The sequence below is a fragment of the Dysidea avara genome, chromosome 8, assembly GCF_963678975.1.
Source record: "Dysidea avara chromosome 8, odDysAvar1.4, whole genome shotgun sequence".
Lineage (NCBI taxonomy): Eukaryota > Metazoa > Porifera > Demospongiae > Dictyoceratida > Dysideidae > Dysidea > Dysidea avara.
In genome coordinates, this window is record NC_089279.1 from 26,502,011 (window position 1) to 26,524,873 (window position 22,863).

General features: G+C 36.3%; 2 protein-coding genes across 4 annotated transcripts; both read left to right on the forward strand.

Moving 5' to 3' along the window:
• The first annotated feature begins 10,179 nt into the window (after nt 1-10,179).
• Nucleotides 10,180-11,648, forward strand: LOC136264083 (uncharacterized). Of its 2 annotated transcripts, none has more exons than XM_066058769.1 (2): nt 10,180-10,269; nt 10,333-11,648. In XM_066058769.1, exon 2 carries the CDS (start codon nt 10,354-10,356, stop codon nt 11,275-11,277), a length of 924 nt encoding a protein of 307 aa, XP_065914841.1. In that variant the 5' UTR covers nt 10,180-10,269; nt 10,333-10,353; the 3' UTR covers nt 11,278-11,648. The 2 variants fall into 2 exon arrangements, with proteins under 2 accessions (XP_065914841.1, XP_065914840.1); XM_066058768.1 differs by having other exon boundaries at nt 10,182-10,269; nt 10,337-11,648.
• A 4,170-nt stretch (nt 11,649-15,818) lies between these two features.
• Nucleotides 15,819-20,140, forward strand: LOC136264017 (uncharacterized). Of its 2 annotated transcripts, none has more exons than XM_066058688.1 (6): nt 15,819-15,973; nt 16,051-16,162; nt 16,736-16,787; nt 18,645-18,766; nt 18,812-18,938; nt 19,473-20,140. In XM_066058688.1, exons 2-6 carry the CDS (start codon nt 16,113-16,115, stop codon nt 20,013-20,015), a joined length of 894 nt encoding a protein of 297 aa, XP_065914760.1. In that variant the 5' UTR covers nt 15,819-15,973; nt 16,051-16,112; the 3' UTR covers nt 20,016-20,140. The 2 variants fall into 2 exon arrangements, with proteins under 2 accessions (XP_065914760.1, XP_065914761.1); XM_066058689.1 differs by having other exon boundaries at nt 15,860-15,973; nt 16,112-16,162.
• The last annotated feature ends 2,723 nt before the right edge of the window (nt 20,141-22,863 follow it).

Sequence of the window (22,863 nt, forward strand, 5' to 3'; positions counted from 1 at the left end):
ATACTGAGCAGTATATGCTCAGTATAATATGGTGTTACACCATATACTGCTCTGTACACAACAGTCTGCCATGCACATAACACCATGCATATACTGCTGTGTACACATGATTGCCACCTACACATCTGTAGACAACCACTTTAGTTTCCTCTGTCTTCATCATTCAATGGGATAAAGTATCAATTGGATCTGCAGCATTAAATTATACCTAAAAGATAACCTTCGCATAGCCGTTAGCGCAAAAGGCCCCTTGAGCCCAATACTTGTTATGCTTGTTTACTTGCAATAATCAACTGGCTTCAATTAAAATGGTTAATGTATGTCTACGCAGAAGCCAATGGGAGTTTCCGTTACCAGGTAGATCACATTTCATATTAAACTGTCTTTATTCTTTTCCTTAAATTCCTTACACAATATACTGCTCTGTACACAACTGCCACCTACACATCTGTAGATGATCACTTTAGATTCCTCTGTTCCATCAGTCAATGGGATAAAATATCAGTTGGATCTGCAGCATAAAATTATACCTAAATAATAATCCAATATATACTGCCAAGATACCATGAAAGTATTGTGAGGCTGGTTTCCAGTCAATATTTATTTGTAAGAAAGTGCAAACCTCCATGCATATATGATTCCTGATGTACAATGCTATCATACTGTATAAACACAGACTAAATTTTGGAAAATTACCCTCATGGTCACACCTGAAACAATTAGAATTTTTGAAACTAGCATAGTGCTGTTAGAAGCAAAATACACTTTACAAACATTTCTTGTAATTCGAGGTATATATCTATGGTGATATTATACCGTATAACCAAGCCCAAAATGACCCAAAATGCTTCCACTGTTTCTCAACTGACATGAAATTGACAGTATATATTTTCCATAGTGACTGACTGGTTTAAGATTATTGACACCCTAATTTGTAAATGCACATGGTATTATAAGGCATGACATGTTCCTCAGCAGTTCTTTCCCAAGCCATTCTGTGCTTCAGTCATGCATCCTTGGTGCCCTTACTGAACACACACAATTAAGAGCTTGGCACAACAAGTCTCAAGAGATGGCTATATAGCGTAATTGACTTAACATTGCCAAAACTGAGCTAAATCTACTGTAGTCAATGTAAATCCATTGAACTGCACATAGTTAGTTTATTTATTATTAGCTTTACAGCATACATACAACAAGATATGTACAATATACTGTAATCACAAGTAGTTATTAATATCTAATGTCCAGTATGCTGAAGGTCCACTGGCATCCAGTGCCAGTGGCCAAGAGTAAAGTCGAACTTGGTGTCAGATGTTGAAAGAAGCAGAGTTGGTCATACTGATTTTGATCTAACAGAGCCTGTAAGTCCTGCTGGATAGCAGAGGGAATAAAGATATCAGATGAAAATTAAAGATAATAACAGCGTGTTCTTCATACTGATAATGTCAGTGCCTACAATGAGTAAACAAAGCAGCAAGACAGGTGATGGAAAAAGCCGCCCCTGGGCCACGGTTTACTTTACATGGTTTAAGCAACTAAAGAAATAATTGCTGTTGTGTGTGAAGAAGAACTGCTGATCGAGTTAATTGACTGTGGAATGAAAAAATGTTTCAGTAGTCAGCTGAAGGAACCATTCTGTCAATGACTTAACTTGCCATCATTACATTATAGACGTTATAGAGGTGACATGATTGCTGTCTACAATATGCTACATGATAAGTATGATATAGACCATTCTGATTTTTTTACTTTTTCACCCATTACCCATACCAGAGGTCATACATTTAAGCTATTTAAATATTTTTCAAGAACAGATGCCAGGAAATATTTTTTTACAAGAAGAGTTGTTGAACCATGGAATAATTTACCCCAAGAAGTAGCATGTGCAGCATCAGTTGATGATTTTAAGAAATTGATTGACCAATATTCATCTAACACTATGTATAAATGTATGTAATTAGTCTACTTGTACTTTTTTTACCTGTTGATCAGGTGTAACAGGCTGTTTAGCCTTATAAATTACCTGTAATAAATAATAATAAAATAAATAATGACATATGCAAACAAGACTACATAATATTATTATGTACTCTTGATACAAATCAAAAGATTCTTTTGGAAAACCTTCTGAGTGTTGAATCCAATACTCCTATTAAAACCAACGTAATACATGAATATTTCAGTGCAACATCGTGGCCTAATACGGTCTTCCCAAGCTTCTATAGCTGTTGTGTGTGAAGAACTGTTTTTAGAATGTTCTGTGAAGATCACTTTAATGAATGAAAAAATGTTTTTGTAGTGAGCTGAAGGAACCTTTCTGTTACTGATACAATTAAAGATTCCTTTGACTGCCTTGAATCCAATACTCCTATCAAGACCAACATAATAATATTTGCAGTCAATCATTTTTCTCAGTCTTCCCAAGCCTCTTCATGCAACATTCAAAAACAGTGTAGTCATTTACTTATACTGCAGAAATTCAATGCAATACTCCAATGCATCTATCCACCAGAAAAAATTGATTTGAAACAATGCCATCTGAATTGTAATTGCAAGTGATATCGATTGCTCCTGCTCTCTTGCCAAAACATACATCTGGGATTTCCACCAACTAACCAAACTTTTCTCAGTGCCTAGTTCAAAAAGACATTACTTTAGTGAATTTTCTACACACCTTTAGTGCAACTCTCAGTTTCCCACAAAATTTTATTTAAACCCTACATGACCAGTGCTTGACTGCATGAGTCTATTCCATTGCAGAGAAGGTTGGATAAGATTTCAGCTTCTCCTGGTGCTAGATGTATATGTGTAGGAGGGACTGTCAGTACCATTCTGGACAGCCTAGAAAAAAGAAAAAAATTCCTGATCAGACAGAAAAATTTACACCCACTATATCAATTACACTTAAATTAAGCTATGTAATTACATACAACAACTATTCCATTCCTTTGTTTGCCCCTGTAGTAATTGTAATAAGTCCCCAAACCTCCAACTTTGATCACCTGTAACCTTGCTTTAAATGTGTTTTATATAATCTCAATAATTACTATATAACTACTACAGCTCTCTCTCACTCATCTGGTGCTAGCAGTGTGTGGCTCAAAGCTATTCCTCAAGTCTCCTTTGCTCTGGCTATTCCTGGTCCTGAGTTTGTTGTTGGCCTTCGTATGTGACTTGGAATTCCTCTATTTCCACTTTCCCCATTATGTGTGTGCCTTACTTCCATTGACCAATTTGGTGATCACCTTCTGGAATGATCCCATGGTCCTATGAGAATTCGTCACCATGATGCTTTAGTTGATATTGTCTGTCATGCTCTATTCGGGAGTTTTAAAGGAGCAACGTGTTTTTTATGGAGATCATTCCCACCCAGGTGATGTGTACCACCCTGAGTTTCAGTATGGGCATCTGACTTATTTTGATGTGTCAGTTCATAGCACTACCCAGCCTTCTCACATTTCTTCTTCTTGTGCTGGGGTAGCTGCTGCAGCTGGTGAGTTAGCCAAGGACCATTAAGATGCTGTAGAGGAGGCGGGGTGTGACTTTGTCCCACTTGTTGTAGAAACTTTTGGTGTTTGGTCACCATTTGCACTTCGAACCCTTTGTACCATCACTGACCATACCACAACCAGAAGTGGTGCACCAACTAAACAGGGCCGTAAACATTTATTACAACAACTTTCAGTTTCTTTATGGACAAATAATGCCAAATGATTTTATGGTACTGGGCTTTGCAGTGTGAGGACACTAATTTTCCTTTCCCCAAACCCCTGTTGTAATTGTGCTTGTGGTTTAGTTGTAGAGTAGTTTGCATTGTAATTTTGTCTTTGCGAATACTTCATTTTTCTTAACAAAAAAATCACTTACGTATGCTACTAATAACTAGCTAATTAAGGGGAATAGCTCTTGCAGTGACAGACTTGCGTGATCATGTATTAAAAGATTCGAAGTTTCTTTCAGGAGTTCATTAGACTAAATAGTCCCACAATTAATAATATATTACTGATGGCAACTATAAATCTATGACTAAACCCACAATCGATCTGTTAATTATTTCGATCTATACTTGCAGACTTGTGTGACACGTTTGATCACCTGGAGGTCCGGTACCACCGATATATTGTAAGCAATAGTAAATAAGCTTTATGTGTTCCATTTCGTGGTTCCGTGGTTTATAGACCCTCATCCCGGCGTTCCGTAGTTTAGACCCCACCCCCGCTATATGAACGGAGTTCTAGCTAGCTATACATGTACGTATGTCTAGCTATCTATCTGGTTATTTTTTAATTTGTGTTGCATCATCGCATTTAGCTTGCCACCGGCATTTCAGTATAAAAGACAACGATAAAGTCACTATACTACTAGCTAGTTTGACTGATTCTTTTTCACTGTCGTTATTGCCTTAAGCACTGAAGTACCTAGCTATTTCGCAATGGGAAATGCAGTATCACATGTGCGCACTGAAATCCGAAATGCAGTTGATGTAGGTCATGAAGAAAGAGTGAAGCAGGAAGAACGCCTGAACCTCTTAGAAGCGATGGTCACGGCTCGAATTGAAAATGCCAAGCAAAATATTCTGAATGGAGAGAGAAATGATCAGCAAATTCACACAGGAACTGTAGTAGAATACACACATCAAGTCAGCATTTCGTTGAGTAAAAAAACTAACCCAGACCTTGAAGAGGCAATTAGCGACTTTTTGAGTGGCTCGCTGCGTGGTGCTGCCAACGGATTTGCAAAGATTGCAAAAGTTGGTGTCGGTGCAGTTTTAGGGAACCACAGCATGGGGCAGCATGAAGGAACCAGCATGTTTGTAATGTGGACAGAAAATTCACTGGTTCGTTTAGATGCATACTTTTATCGCTGGAACTTCACCTCCAATGAAGTCATCGCTGAAGTTGAGGGAGCTTCTGGAGTTATAATGATGAAGCGTATTATCGATCTTACTAAGACTGACCCACAAGTTCTGACATGGGCAATTTCTAGACAAGCTGAACTGTTGGATAGACCAGATGACGCTAGCCAAATGATTGATGAGGCAATCGCAATCATTAAGAAAGTTCATGCCCTGCAAGACAGTTTGCGTGCTATTCAATCAAGTGAAGATTAGAACTAGCGAATTGCTCTGTATACAGCATAAGTTTTATCTGTTGTAGTAGGCTTATTTTAATAATTATGTGATAGCTAGCTAATAAATAACATTACATCATAGCTAACTTGTTTTACTACATAGATGGAGTTAAACATATAGTTATTGAATTTAGCTATGTAGATTCGTAGTGACTGTTTGCACACTGTTGTGTTGTAGCTATCATTATAATATTAAATTTCCATCTCTACATTTGTAAGCTATAATAATGGATAGTATTTGCTTGCATTACAGCTCCTTGTATGTACTATGTATCATCACAAAAATTATGGTAGTATCCACAAATTAAAAAAAAAAGAAATCACTATAATATGCTATTGTTTTGGAATTACATCACGTGGCACCTTAATTAATCATGTCCTTTAATTAAATGTAAAAGCTGACTCCATTCTATGGAAGAATACAACTTTGATACATGGATTTGTGATGTTGGAGATCTTCTTGCAAAAAATACAGAAACGGATGTGTTTAGTTTGGGGAACCAGAGCACTGGAAGTTAATGCAGCCCTATAGTAATTTGGTCCTAAAAGATTTAGGAATTATATACAACAAGAGCAATGAATATTCTCGCTGTTTATCATGGCGAAAAATGAAAAAAGAAAAAAAAACAGCAAAGGTTATACTTTATTTAAACTCATGCTTATATTTCTTTGTGGAATGGAAAAACTACTATAGTAACATGCACACAATGCATGCACACACACATATGTGACCAAAAGGTACCTTTACACACATAAAATTTTGAACTGTGAAGCTTGATAACTTTTTGATCATGGCATATAATTGCCTGAAATTTTCCATGAGTGTAGCTACGGTATCTGACTGCTTTTTGATACTAAGAGCAAGTTAATCAGTGTATAAGGAATCGTGTGTTACACGCATCATTTTGTTTGCTGGCATGTAAAATGTGTTACCTTTTCACACACGCACGCATGCATGCACGCACAGCATGCAAGTCTTATGCAGCTGGACCAGTTTTCTTTCTTTGTCATCAGACCAGGGTATGATAAACACAGTATAGCAGTTTTGTTTTTGCAACCCCCGGTTTTTGGGGATTCTACCATGCACTTTCTGCTTGTTGTGAATGGCATGTTCAATGGTGTTGATCAGCGAGAACCTTCCACGATGACTTTGACTATTTTTAGTCTCGTGTAGCCAGACCCTAGCTCCGTGAGAGTCTGGTCTATATCAATACTAGCACTTGTGCAGCTGGAATCTAAATAGTCAAAACTGCATTATTAGACTGTTACACATGCAGGTCAATGAGATCATGACCTCACTCATGAATAAGATTAAAACTGTTGTAAGAATGGTAAGAGAAACTTATCAATTTTGAATATGCTGCAATCTGATTGGTACCGCATCTATTCTTGCAGTTTGCACAAGTGCTAGCTAGTATTGATACAGACCAGACCCTCACTCCATTAGAATATAAGCGTCTGGATAGCCTCACAAAGCCAAACCAGTTTTTGTTCTTTTGCTATTGGGTCAAGAAGAAAAACTGTATAATGAATACATGTAATGTGAGTGAATGCACGCATGTGATAATGTGAGTCAGTTAGTCAGTCAGTCAGTCAGTCGGTCAGCCGTCAGTATGCATGTACAGGTGTTTAAGTTGGCCAGCAGGAAATATTATTACTGCTCTTTGGCTGATTTTGGTATGTGACTTGTTTGATTCATCATCCTGCTGTTGCTTTAGGAACAGCATCATCTCTTTCATGTGTGTTTGCATAGTGATGAAATAATTTCTTCAGAACTGAAATGAAAACATACTGATTAGCTAATAACACTAACAATAACACAGAACCAAATCTGATTGGATGTTTTATGTTTAAACTACTAGACCATTTGTTTATTTTATCTAATTGCAGCTTAACTTAAGCAGACAAGAAGTTTCCTTGATTAGCTACCTGTGTGTTTGCATAGTGATGAAATAATTTCTTCAGAACTGAAATGAAAACATACTGATTAGCTAATAACACTAACAATAACACAGAACCAAATCTGATTGGATGTTTTATGTTTAAACTACTAGACCATTTGTTTATTTTATCTAATTGCAGCTTAACTTAAGCAAACAAGAAGTTTCCTTGATTAGCTACCTGGTCATAAAAAATAAACTGCTTTCCAGTAATGCACTGAGAAACTCCCTTGCTCAGTCCACCCATCAGTTTGTCCCAGTTTGCTATATGGCAAGCTAGTGTGATGACAAACATGCAAAAATAATAAATGCGATTAAATCTGCAAAAAGGGTCTTATATACATAGCCTTCCCAATTGTATGTACCTGGCAACCCATATCTGGTCACATTATAAAACCCTAACATAATACTATTGCTTGGTAAGGTGATAGGTAGAAACAAGAGGTTATAGTCAAACTTGAAAATTTGGAAAGGTTGTACTAAATATAATACACCAAATAACAAATAGACTACACTAAATAATAGCTATAACTGTCGTTTCATGCCATATTAAAAACATAGTATTATTGTTATTATTTAATATTAATGCATGGTAACCAAAAATGTATACAAGAATGGAAAATCTCTACAGCATTCATTTTTTAACACTATATCAGCCATGCAGTCAGTAACAGCTGCTAAAGTGACAAAGAGCTTTCCTTAATATTGCCAATGATGCCATGGTGAAGCAATGATTTCTTGAGAAAATGCCTGAAAATACTTTACACTAACAATAACACCGAACCAAATCTGATTGGATGTTTTATGTTTATACTACTAGACCACTTGTTTATTTTACCTAGTTAACCTAATGCACACAAAACCTTCCTGTATCACAGTCAAGGAAATTTTTTTTTAATTGTCGTTGAAGCGGTCTCTTGGTAACATCATCCACTGTGAAGTTTCAAGGTCAAGTGCAACATTTAGTGCACACCACTTCATGTATATACTGTGTTAAATTATAAATAATTCTATTTCAACTATATGCATGGTATAATTAGAGGATTTAGTGACTACAGCATTATGTGAAAGCAGGGTATTATCTGGGCACAAACTACACCTGGCCCCTTCATATATTTTTTCTAGCCAACTGAATACAATCAAAAGTTATATTATATGAGGTGTTAAAAAAGTTTGTTGTCATGCATGTATAAATTTTATCAGTGTCTTGTATGTCTATACTGTGCCTGCATAGTCACATGATATTAACCATGCAGTCATAAAGCATGCATGTAAACTACAGTGCTTCTCCAGCAGATCACATTGAATCCATGCATAGCATTGTATTTTATTGAAATCCCACTTGAGTATTCGTAGGTATGCATGCTCTATTATACGACTCAAAACCTCATTGTATGCATTGGGTGGGCCCCCTTGCTACAGTTTGTCTATAATTATACTTTACAATCAGTATGGCTAAAAATGGTTATAACAACTGGACTTTTGTGACAATTTCTTCAGAAAACAGAAACATGAATAACACATGCTTGCATTAACAATAACACAGAATCAAATCTGATTGGATGCTTTATGTTTAAGCTATTAAGACCACATGTTGATTTTATCAAGCTACTAACCTTATATACACAAGACCTTCCTGTATTGCATACATACACTTTCACCATATATGTCAATGGTTAGCTAGAGTGGTGAAATAAAGAGCTCAGGATTAAGATGTAAATGCACTGCAAATTGCAATTAAACATGATACACTGAATGCTTCAATCCTTTAAAAGGAAAGTGCAATCCAGAGATATTTTTATTCTTTTTGGCCATGTGTATCTGTTGTTAATACTACCTACTGGAAGACCCTAACCTTATTTTTCACATGCATAATCAATGTGTGCATAATACCCACTATGTATGTTAGCAAACAATAATAATATCACAGGACCAGTGCATGATGTTACTGACACAGTATAAATACGTATTACAAAAGCATGTCTAGTCTGGTATATATTCAAGTTCATTCATTCACCCGACAAACCACTTCTATAAGATTGTTATCAAATCCTTTAGCTGAAATACTGCTGGACTGTACTGGAACCCTGTAGGGAATAAAGCTGGCACTAAACAACTACATGACACACTAATGCATTTACGAATCATACAGCTATCAGATATGCACATACGTACATATATTCCCTATCAGCTAACAAATATTACATTGACCATCAGCAAATTGAACAGTCATCTCATGCAACATACCTTGGAGTGACTATTGATGAACAATTAATCATGTTAATGTTGATAGAGTAGTAATAAATTAAAAGCGTAACTTTTCCTGTGCCTATAGTACTTCCTGGTGGAGGCTCTGCATAACCAGCCAAATACAGTACACTATTGTACTGTGCTGCATGTGTAACTTAGATACAAACAGGATGCTGGGGTGTTTCTACCATTCAGAAACATAGTAAATAAATTTCTGAGATTAATATTGCACAAGTTAAACAAATTTGACTTCGTCATTCCTTTTACTTCAGTCTTGGGATTCCTTTTTCCTTTCTTGGTGTTTATATCTTTTAGCTTGCCCTCATGATCCCTTGTGTTTTCAAACCCTCTACAAATTTTTGTGGTGAGGGGGTGAAGATTTTGTCTACACAAACAGTGAGCTGTTGTCACAGTTTCTTCTGCTGCTGGGTGCATGACTGATGTAGATGGTGAAAAAGCTAATGAGAACCAATATTTAGCTATAGATTGTGGATAATCATAATTATAATGACACTTATCGTCTTGTCTGCAAGACATTTGGTGTTTTCTTTCATTTTCTCTTCATCCTTCTTACATTTGCTGACATAACAGCTGTTAAGAATAGTTTGCTTTAGCTGGTAACTACACAAACTTTCAGTAGCCTTAATGTGGCGTTACAATGTAAAGATGATGATAGCTCTCCATGGCCAGTAGTGACGTGACAGTCATGTGCAGTGACGTTCACTAACTATTTTCCACAATAACTTATTTAATTTTACGCGAAATTGAGGTATGCCGATTTCCGGAGGAACCCGTTAATATACAAAGTTACAAACGCTCATATACAGAGTGTTTGTAACAAAACCATAAAGCAAAAACGTGATCCATCAACTGCGTTACAAACTTTGACGGGTCATGTTTCTGGTGACTTCCTGTATTGCAAAGATTCCGCAATCCTCTGTATACCGTAAGTAGCTAATGATTACTGATATTTATAGCTACGGAATTACGTATCTTATGTGCCACCCAGCTAGGTCTGATTTTCAGCAGAATGGGAAACGAAGTATCCACCGTCCGAGCAGAGATTGGTAAAGCCGCTTTTACTGGAGAGGAGAAGACGAAAAGGGAAGAACAGATTAACATCCTCGAAAGAATGATGAACTATCGTCTTCAAAACGAAAGAGCAAATATGATTAAAGCCGAAGGTAGCCAAGAAGTGTACAGCAAAATGGAGGTTGAAAGTTATCACCAGGTTAACCTTTATTCAAATATGAAGCTCATTCCAAATTGCAAGTTTCCACATATTACTCTTGACGACGGAATCGTAAATTTCCTAGGTAATCTGGAAGAAAAGTATCTAACACTTGTAAAACTTGCTGTCCAGAATGTACTTGAAAACAATGAAATAGGAGAATATCTAGGAAATAATATGATTATTGCATCTGAATATAACACAATGCTTCGGTTTGATATGTTCTGCTACCGCTGGAATTTTACTTCTGATGAAGTAATTAGTGGCATTGTGGGTGTTTCTGGGGCCATTCTTGTGAAGCATGTTATTGATTTGAGCAATACAGTCCCTGAAACTTTAGACAAAATTATGCTAAATCAAAGTGAATGGTTGGATGACCTGAAAGCTCCTACAGATACTGAAGCGACAATTTCAAATTCCCAAGATATTGAAAGTCCAACCTCTCCTTCCCCAGAACATCAAAGAACTATTCACTTAGCCGCCACATTCCTTATAAATCAACAACATCAAAGAGACACTAACATGGCTACCAGAAGGAGATATCAAAGATCTATTCGAAGAGCAACTAGACATCAAAAAGCCACGGCTGTCTACCAAAGAACAAGGATTCAAAGGACTAGCCGTGGAAGGACTATCAGCCAAAGAGCCACTCACAAAAAAGCAAAAAATCACAGATCTAATGGTGGAAAAGCTACGAAATCAAGAGCAAATTACAGAAAATAACTGATGGAACAAAAGTAGTTAATCAATTTAAAACAAAGAAGTCTCGCATGGCCAGACCGCTTTTTCTCCACACGGCGCTTAGGCCACTCCAAATAAATTCTCTGTTTCCCGTCCACCGCCCGCATCTAGTTACTGTCAGCTCTAAATATTATTATTTTCCGGTTATTCTTGCATACTGAGAGGCTCAGTAAAGCCATCTTGAAACAGTGTCAGCTCACGTGTCAGCAGTGCTATCGAGTTGACACACTATTTTTGCAACTTGAAAAGCTTAAGCATGCTTTTATGCAGCTTTTTATGGTTGTGCCAGGCAAATAATGGCTTGAAAGGCTATAATGAAATAATGGAAATGGACCGCCCGCCCGCATGCAAATATGCTTGAGTCCAGGACGGGAAACAGAGAATTTATTTGGAGTGCATGGCCTTATCGATTGGAGCATCCCCAACCATGGAGGGTGTTAATGAATTCCAACCAGCCTTCGCCCACAACTCGGCCTACAAAATCCAATATCGAGATAGAAGTCGTTTAAGCAAAATGATTTTGTGTCGTGATGTGAGTACAAAGCCACTGGTACAGGATACCAGTGGACCATCAGTGCTGCTCTGTAAAGCTTTAAATAAATAAATAAATAAATAAATAAAGGGTAGTTTAATAGCTAGCTAGATTGAAATATTTATTGACGATGAAATCACACCACCCAAGACAATTAGACTATAACATTTAAAACACTCGTATATCATTATCAACTATGGTCTAAAACACGAGATATCTAGCTAGCTATTCATTGTTAGACAGAGTAGCTATCAGTCACCAAATCCAGTCTCACTTCGAGTGGTGCACGAACAAGTGTTGGAAAAGACTTGGAACTCGGATGTTGGCTTGTTGGAATTCATCATTAACACCCCCATGGTGGTTGGGGGTGTCAGAAACGATATTGTCACGATGATAAGCGCCGTGCGCCAAAGCAGTCTTACCACGCGAGACGATATAATTATGCATTTTCAACATGTGATCTTCATTACGTAATTTCAAGTTTCGCCTACCTGCCGCCCACCATATTGGTGAACCACTGTACTGGTGAACCGTGTAATAGTTCGCTCAGTCATAGATTATCTCGATAATTTATGGCTCAGTGTATCGTGTTTACAGTATTCTTCTGCCGGCGGTGAAGAGAACTCATACTAGAAGTGGAAGAGACGTACATCTCTAGCAATTCTGAGCAATTCTGTACAAGGTTGATTAGCTAATAGCTGCATCAATGCTATACTTATAGGTATCAGCGTTGAAACCGGGTCGGGTCATCCGGGTCACATTTTCTCCGGTTTACAATTTATCCGGGTCTGACCCGGATTGGATCACGTGAGAAACGAAATTGTTCGTTTGACGACGTGGAACTTATAAACGCTATCGCGTAGCTCTTTCGTGAGCCACGCCCACTTATCGCATTACCAACATACGCTCAGCCACGCTCATTTATTAGTAAGTGTAGTATGTAGCACGAAATTGAGGGTATCTGTGGTGAGGGGTAGCTATTGTCAGTAGGTGAAGACCTTTTTTTTTTTTTTTTTGGTCTTCAACCTACAGCTAGGCTGAAGTTGCAATATTTACTCAACACGAATCGAACGCTCAAAATGTAGACTCGTTCGCTCACTCGAGACTAGCCGAAACACGTCTCGGCTTTAATTAATCCGGGTCACATCCGGGTCTGACCCGGATTGCTATCCGGGTCAGTGGGTCATCCGGGTCAGCAGTAGTGACCCGGTTTCAACGTTGATAGGTATTACTGCTGAGGTGTTGAGACTAGGTATGTTAAAGTTGTCTCTATGTTTGATCATAGTCTATGGTTTGATGACTTATTACAGTGGTCCTCCGATATCCAAACTGCAGAAATGATAGTTTTGTTAGAATAAGTGTGCATTCTATTAGACTATTGAACAGTTGTGTACAGAAATGAATGAGTTTCAATTTCATTTCAATTATCTGAACACACCCTGGGTTCAGATAATAGATGGGTCACTGTACTAATCATCTCTAGTGTCCCTTGGACATATACAAATGCAAAAACTTACAGAACCAACATGTAAGACATAATTACAACAATGCATGAAATTTATAATTTTGGGTGATCCACTTCACATTTGGGTCTTATAGTGGTGGTAAGTACAATAAACCTTTCTGACATGATTGTCATAACTGTGGCTTATCCAGTGTACGTAGATGTGGTTAACTTAATTCAGAAGATATACTACATTTGTGTAGTGCTGATGGGACACATGGACACACATGACAACTTTTAATCAGAAGTGATCGATTCCCCTGATGTGTGTACTGTTTACATCATTAAATAGCAGACACTGGCTCTGGTAAACAGTGGAGTCCAAGGATATGGCTGTTTTTCTCTAACAAAACAACAAATCTTACAAACTACACAAATGTGTGAAATGATCCATGTGTTATTAACAGTAAAAATAAAAATACATGGCTGCATAGATTCTCTGGACATCTGCTATCTAGTCTACTACTCTAACTTTACTTGATAAAACACCACAGCGTTTATTACCTTAGCTCCAAAAATTGATGCGGCAACTATTCAAACTCGACCACCACTCAATACTCGTGAATGATGTTTAAGCCATTATTTTCACAATCAATGGTGGGACCACTCAAGTGCGAAAATTATAAAAGGTGCGGTGTTACCATGCCAATTTTCTTCAGAACAGCAGGCATTTTGCCATGAATTTCCGAAATTTCATATTTTTAGAAAAAGATTCTGACACTGGGCCAGAAATATAGTACCAATTGGAGTAGTCTATCCAACCAAATTAATGAAATTATTGTTGAACTACAAGTAATGAAGTCTGATCTGTATTTTGTTCACAAAATCATGCTATACTTATGATAAAAAGAAGAAAAGTGGTCTGGCTGCTTGAGACTACTTCACATTGAAAAGTGCAGTGGAAAGACTGTTTAAATTTTCTTTCTATGGAGTGTCTTCACATGTTTACACAAAAATCTTCCACTGAAGTATCTTCTTAAAGCTTATAGTTGCCATTAACTATGATACAATAGCCACTAGATTAGCTACACTGCATATTGTGGGAGGGTATTTACACTGCCAATCACAAGTGCTTTCATTCGTGATATAAGTTCTTGATTGACATTAACTATAACATTGCTTCAACCATTTGTTGGCTGCCAAGTACTTACATGATATTACATCTTATCACATGCACCAGTCATTTCTTGAGAGCTAACAAGATAATTGTCCACTACCATGCCAGCATAAATTTTATGCTTGATGGTTTATGCTATTCTATTATACATGACTTCATTTTATGTTGGCATATCGGCATAATAAACTCAACCCTAGTATGTAATGATGTACATACATAGCGTATGTTAAATGTAGATGTTTACATTAATATGATTACCGGTATAATATTATACTTTAGTAGAGCATTCATATAACCCTTAATGATAGGAAACTTTACATTTCCAGGAATACCATCCTTTACTAATATAATTATGCAGTGCTCCAATAAAAACATCCAGTCTTGCAAACCATTAAACATAACTAATGTGACTGTAGGATAACATAAACTGTTAGTGTGTATGATTATTATATATTGAGTTTCATTTCTAGGGCTACCAGGATTATTGATCAGTTTCTATTGTTATATACGTAAGTACAAATTGTTCCTATTAAACACATATTGCTATGTATGCATTTATTATCTTATCTTTGGTATACATCGTTTTAACTTGAAAGTTGTGGCATACTGAAACACAGAGTCAGATGATTTTGTATAGATTACAGCCGTATCATGACCAGATTTGCAAAAAGGTTCTTTTCCCACACATTTTACATGTGAGCAAACAAAATGTTATAAAAGTTGACTCCTTACACTGATTAGACTGCTGGTTCTATCAAACTATAGCCAGATGCTGTAGCTTAACTTTCAGACAGTTATAATAGTGTTATGCAATGATAAAAAAAGTTATGAAGTACATATCGATGTTCAAAAAAGTGGGTCAAACTTTGTGTGTAAAAAGGTACTTTTTGCTAATCCAGTCACATATAATGTGTATAATATGCTACTTTTATTTTAAACAATTAGGAGAAATTTATGGTACAGTAAGGTCTCATTTATCCAGACCTCAAACATCCAGAACACTCAGTTAACTGAAACATTTGGAGTGCTGGACATGACTAACAATGGAAAGTAATTATAAGTGGTTGGCTTTACCAGCTGCAGTACTGTTGGAGGGCAGCCACTCAAAGGTATTAATAATTATTGGCATGTCATTGTTGATAGTTTGGCGGTAACTGCATATTGTGATGCATATATACGTAGTTGATGCCATAATTTGTTACTTACCTAGTTAGTGGGTTATAAACGCAATTATAAAGTAAAACAGCTTAATGTTTACATCAATGAGACTCTTTGTTCACCAAAGTTTGCGTCAATAAGACCACAAATAAGGCTATGAATTCATTAATTATAATTGCATGTTATATGTTTTCTGATCTTTTATAGGCTTTCCTACAAACTGTGTATAAAAGCTGCTGGAACATTGCAGTTTTCTGCAACTGAGAGGTATAAGTTGCAAGCTGTATATTGTCTGCAAGTTCATCAAAATCAACTGATCAAGATAGAGCCTGACTGAAGACATCAACTGTCTGACAACCATTAGAAAGTATGTAATATGTATATGTATAGTAGCTACATAAATTATGTATGTGTGAACATAATTATCGAGAGACACCACTGCAGTACTTCATCAACTCAGTGCTGTCATACATCTGCGTGATTGCTGCATATTTATTGAATACAGGATGAAGTTTGCAATTTTTTTCTTAAACATTCTCTACATTATTAAATTCAGGTAAGATTGTCAAAGATTCATAAATGTGCACGTATGAGCATACTAATGTACATCTATATACTAATACTCTGTTCAGGGGCATGAAGTTCCTGTGGTTCAAACTTCCTACGCTAAATGTCCTAATTTAACAACATAAGAGTGCAGACAGTGGATAGTAAACAGTATACCCAGTAGATAGAGGCTGAGAAGGGTACATGCAGTGCTATAAGTAGCTATATGAAATTTGTGAATTTTCAGATGAGGATTCAGAGTGGGAATAAGGACGCATGTATTAACAAAGTATACAGTATTCTGATAGAGCAGTTAATTGTATACTCTAACAAACAATCTATATAGACCAATCAATTTGAAAGGACTTCTTTAAAAGTAATATAGGGGATGAGAACTCCACACTGCTGATTACATTTAAACAACTGAATTGCTAAGTTCCATGACTGAATTTGTGACTTTTGGAAACCCCATTTGAAAAAAATCCTAGTTACACTCCTGAACACCATGCATAAAACAAAGTGCTAATAGAAATTAGTATATTATAGTGTATGTCTGTACCATAAAATATTTAATTACATGCAGCCAAGCTACGACACTTGAGCTACAAGGGAATCTACTATCAAATGCTACTAAGGTAAGTAAGTATACAGACACACCACCTGCAAACATGTGCTGCACAGAAGTAATAATGTCCTTGTAAACGTGTACAACTGTAGTAGATGTTCTGATTAAAGCACCAAACTTGGTAAAATATTTGATTTATTCATGCCATTTCACATTAGATAAGGTGCCATTAAAATTACAAATCATATCAAACACAAAGAACCCAACAAATAAAACTGCCATAAAAGTAATTTTAGACTGAAAAATTGCATTTTTATGGGAAAGCAAAGGATCTGATATTTGGATCCAAAAGCTGAGGTGTCCATACAGTTTATTAGATTGCAGTCCTAAGAAGTGCAGAGGGTTATGCTATACAAAGCCATAGATGTGCACATGCTATTTTATTAGATGAGATACTGTACAATATTGGCACCTTTAGAAAACAGTCTATTTTACAACATTTTTAAAAAAGTTTTTGATTGGATCTGTAATAGTGAATGGCAGGGGCAGATCCAGACTTATGGAAAGGGGGGTCAAAATGAACTGAGAAACTACGTTGTCTGGTTTGGTAAGGTGAGACCAAAAAAAGTCACAGACAGCTGACAATAGCATGCCCACTTCACCAACTGCACATTTATAGCTGATAAAGTACATAAAAATCCTAGCTTGTTACACACTGCTCTAATACTGTGACTGCTTTATTAGAGTGACTGTTCTATTTGAGTATCTCGATCTTGGTCTGCTAAAAATTTTTGGAGGGGGTCAAGAGCCCCACCCCTCCCCCTCCCATATCCACCCTGGTGAATGGTACATATGTAAGCTAAATAGCCCACTTTTAAGAGTTAATAAAGAGAGGGCGTTGTAACCTATTGTCTAAAAATTTCATTGGGCAATGATTTTGACATAGCACCATATCTCAAATCATTTAGTATAATATACTTTACTCAACTTATATTACACAGAAAATTTGGCACAAAATTCGTTACATATATAGTTGCTCTACTACTGTGTTTACACATGCATGCTCATTCATTAAACCATAAAGATTATATTGTATCCAAGATATTTAATATATTCATCAATTATTCTTCTATCCCACTAAAGCCCTACATCAAAGTAAAAAAAGAAGGATATGGTAGTTAAACCCTAGGAATCAAAGTTAAACCCCGTGAATAGAAGTTAAACCCCAGTAGGTCAGAATTCTTAAATGTGAAGGACAAATTTATTTAAATACACATTCAGTTGGATCAAAGGAAACATAAAACCATATCATATAAAACTGCAAGCACAGCAAAATTGATATTATACACAACTTTATTAGCCTCACTGTATATAAATTCAAAAAAAAACCAAAGCGTGCGATAGAAGGCATGTCATAAGCAATTGTCATATTGTTTATGAAGTCAAGTGCTTCAAAGTGTGGGATAGAAGCTATTTTAACCACACCTGCGCTCATAGGATGTCTGCTGATAACACTTGATAACAACAATATTCTGCTCTGGTTGAGTTCAGCACATCTTAAAAATTCAGCTTCATATTCTTTATGTACCTATCATAAAGTATATATTACACCAATACTGGTGATCCAATTAAGTGTTTAGTAAAGTGATTGTTAGTATATAGTTGCTGACATATCAGATGTGTACTCTATATGGTAAATATGGCTGCTATAAGTGATTGCATGCATATTCTGTGTTACTGTCAGTGCAACTATTCTGTACTCAAATTTTACTCTTGTATATAGTCAAACTACTTTCTTTTACAATAATCACCTTCACATCTTGCAGCTGCAGATTGCATGCATACTGTAGGTGCATTCCCTGCTGCTTATAAAATATAGTCTAAACATATGAAACTGCTACCAATCAAGTGTTTTTAACACTTACAGCGTTCTGTTACCACTACTCCCACTAAACAGTGTACTAGTGATAATGAAGCAGAGAGTGAGTACAATCCAACTGATCCTTTAGTCATTTGGATATGTAAGAGTAGAAAATGGACCCCATTTGAGTAAGTTAACTATATATAAGAGTGATTTTAACAAAACTTATACAGGTTGTCACCATCCACTGGGAAAACTAAGGAACTTAGTGCTACAAACTGTAAGGAAATCAAAGAAGCATTGTCTACTGATTGTACCAGATCACCTCAGAGTGGAGTGTACTGGGTACAAGGCATGCAGGTGTGCACTTTGTGTTACATCATTTGGCCACTTATTGTTGCTGATATGTCTTAAACCAATGCAGGTGGGCAGTTCATTATTAATTGCAAACCTTACATACACCTGACTGTTTTATGAAAGCTAGTTGAATGCTCCATTAGAGTATTTTGATTCATTAATCACTATCCCACCATCTCATCTAAAGCCTCCTCTAGCTCCTGACACTGATGTAGGTCTTCAGCAGCCCATTTTAGCCTGCCTCCCTCTATGCCTATCCTTGTAAGCAAGTTAATTTAATACTTCCATACAATCATTGAACATTGAGATGATGGAATAAACTTGCATGATGTAATATTAATGACCCAATTTAGTGATAATACATATCAATGTAGGTGGGTATTTGAAGCATAAAATAAACTACGTATAAGTGGCTATATCATTAAAAAATTTGAATGAAATTTTGGTTATAGCTAGCTAATTTTGTAATTCTACTAATTTTACTAATACTTACACTCTGTACTATTAACTAACTATACTGTATGCATTTATATACAGATCTACTGTGACATGATAATTAATGGTGGAGGATGGACTCTTGTATGGCAGCATACTTACATGAAGTACACAACACTGTATGAAAAGATGTTCTACTACTCTGACTACAATCAACCTTGCGTCAAGGATGCTAGTGATGAAGAATGGTGTAACGTGCCTAACAAAACTCGTTTCGACCCCATTGAACAAATGATAGTAGCATATCACAAAGGAACAATAGTTTTTGCTTATAAAGGTCATTTTAATCGCAACATTGATCACCATTGGACTGGAGCTATACTTCTTGATGCTAGGAAAGTAATAGATCATTGCACAAATAACAATGGAGTGCCACCAGCACCATCTGTGCATTATGCTGGAATATTTGGTCTCAACTTTGATAAAATGACACCCACTGACTATTATCGGAGTTGTGTTACATATGCCTCAGGATCTACACTAACGAATACACGTGAATGTCGATGGCATACTTGCAAGCTTCCATCTTCTGTTTCTAGCAATACACATAACACTGATATGACCATGGCTATATTTGTCCGTTAAATTGCTATATTGACATACGTATGACAATGGTGGGTACACTGACTGAACTAGTGACTACTATCAATAGTGTTTAGTGTTTGTTATTCATTTACAGTATCCAAAAACTACTAATTATAATCAGATGATATACACTAATGTCCATTCGGTTCCACATGGGTACTTTGAGATAATAAGTCATTCTTTAGAGTTCCTATGGATACGTATACTTGAAACTGACAAGGAGAAAATGTCCTGACCACATGCTATACTTGTATTTTTGGCATAAACCGCATACTACACATGAGATATATACTTATACAGTTTGTCACTACAAATAAAATTATGCCAGAACATGTGTAATGTTTGTTGATAAGGATAATATCACATTGATCCATTTACCTTTCTCAATACATGTTTATTATGTTACATATATATATGCTTATTATTTTATTTATTAAGGCTTTACAGCACAAGTGCTGAAGGTCTGTAGGATACCTGGTCCTACAACCTGTATGAAGTTGTTACATAAAGTTTGAAAATGTGGAGGAAGGAGAAAAAATCCATGACTGGACCTGGGCAGCTGCTAGCCATCTGACTAATGCCTGAACGCTTACAGGAGTCTGCCTACGTATATATTATACTGGTGCCATTGTTTTAGTGTTTTTTACAACCTAATCAAAGGTAACCCATGACATATTATTGCTTTGTCATCCAGTACAAGCTGTGCATAATTATGCACAAAAATTAACATAAACATACAATAAAAAGTGTACAAGTGTAAACAAGAGTACATCCATACGTATTACACTAGTGAAACTGTACGGTAGCTCGTAAACAGCTGAGTATTATTCTGATAATCACCTATATAGCTAGCCATTAAAACCAATTTTACTGCTACCAAACTCCAAATATAATTTAGACTGCTAGTGCATTAGTAATCATATCCAGGGAGTTTTAGCTTCGAATTTCATACAGAGTGTTGTGAATGCTATATACAGTGAAACCTGTATATTGGGACCAACCAGAAATGACAAGATGTACTGACTTTCCAGATAAGTTTACATGTTAAGGGATATTTTGGGACTTTTACCAAGTGTCCAGATTATGCCCAATTTCAAGTGTCCTAATTAACAGGCTATAGATATGTACCTGTATCATCTATCTATTGACACATTAGTAGCCTTAATTCACTCCCCATCCGGAATGGTACATTTACTTTACAATTTCATCTATATAATTGAAGTTACTAGGCAATGGTTTCTTATTATGATGCATGCAATGTGTATACATGCGTATCTACTTGTGAGGGATGATCCAAGTGGAAATAATTATACTCTAATAAAGCTGCAGTTTGGCAGTATGGGTTACTCTAATAGGATATCATACCAGCGCATACATTTCCACACCCTGGCTTGAGGTTTGGAGCTGCTTTTTATAATTATACACATAAAAGTTACGATTTTGGCAATCAATCAAACAATTACCAATTGGTAACTTCTAGGTTATTGTAGAAGTTAGCAACAACCATTAGAAGTGACCAAATTGTGAAAATTGACAATGCAAGCATATCAATTTTCACTGCAGTGCTACTTCAATTGCAGCAACTCTCATTAATAGCCAAATGTGGCATCCTTCAAACCTTGTCAATTTTGGAAACAAATATGAATAGTTACATACTGTATGTATATACAACAGCATGTCACAGAACTTACAATTGTGGGTTTAAGTTTCCACTATTTGCAAAAATGTACATGGCATCTCACTTTTGGCTTATTTCACATGGGTCTTTACAATGTCATGTCCCAGGATCAACATCTTAGTGTTCCATGGTTGTCCCGTGGTGACTGATCTATGTAGGGAGACTGTACTGACCCACAATAGGATGACCAACTTTAAACAGTTAACTTGGTCTATATATTGAACTAACTATGGCATGTGTATTGAGCATTCACAATCATACACTGTATCACGTGAAACAGTACATTTACTTCTATATTTTGAAAGGCACTGGAAATAATTATCAGGTGGAAATAATTATTAATGCGTGGATTATCTAACCCAAATCCTACCCAACTACCAAACTTGTGTAGAGAAACAAGACAGCTAAAATTACTAGTTAGGAATTGGTTAGGAATGCAGCAAGAATGAATATAAAGCATGAGTCAATTACAAATGTTAAAATTTTGTAGTTAGTTGTAGTAGCCTTCATTCTTGGCTGTACCAGGTATCAACTGTTTTATATACTTACCAGTTATTATGATTATGATTAAAGTATCTGGTAAAGGCAGAGCCTGTATACCATGGCCAGAAGGCCTTACAGCACAAGTGTTGAAAGCCTGTGGGATACATGGTCCCACTAATGATGTTTACATTAACTTCACTAAGTATGTTTGAGAAAGAAGAAAAAATCCATACTTTTTGATGTGCCTCTTTGTGAGCTAAGTTGTTTTTGCATATTATATGAGAATTTCCTCATTTTAGTGAGTTTTAGATATACAGTGAAACCTACATTAGGCTACTCCAAGTCATACCTTAGTTTCTGGTCACTCCCAAGCCTACAAATGGATGCAGGCAGGCGGATGATCAGGACTTCAGGACTATAGATTCTACTGTGACAATATACCGTATGGTATTATTATTTGCTCAATTTAGCAAATTCATGTTGATTTTGTTTTTAGTCAAACTTAACCAACAACATAAGTAGTTGTGCTTCGGCAAAAAATGCACTAGGAAAGTTGTTGATGGATCATGGCTAGCTATACACTGATGTATAGCATTTAAGTATATTTATTTATTTATTTAGAATATACTATAGGAAATGTTTTGCTCATGTAGCTACTTATGCTTTCCAAGTGAAATAAATGTCTCA

Bases quoted from the DNA above. Each gene is read 5' to 3' on its own strand.
- LOC136264083 (XM_066058768.1), top strand. From the start codon at position 10,218: ATGTTTCTGGTGACTTCCTGTATTGCAAAGATTCCGCAATCCTCTGTA. The intron at 10,270-10,336 runs GTAAGTAGCTAA...CCACCCAGCTAG, and splicing joins TCCGCAATCCTCTGTATACC to GTCTGATTTTCAGCAGAATG.
- LOC136264017 (XM_066058688.1), top strand. From the start codon at position 16,113: ATGAAGTTTGCAATTTTTTTCTTAAACATTCTCTACATTATTAAATTC. The intron at 16,163-16,735 runs GTAAGATTGTCA...AATTACATGCAG, and splicing joins CTCTACATTATTAAATTCAG to CCAAGCTACGACACTTGAGC. The intron at 18,939-19,472 runs GTGTGCACTTTG...ATTTATATACAG, and splicing joins ACTGGGTACAAGGCATGCAG to ATCTACTGTGACATGATAAT.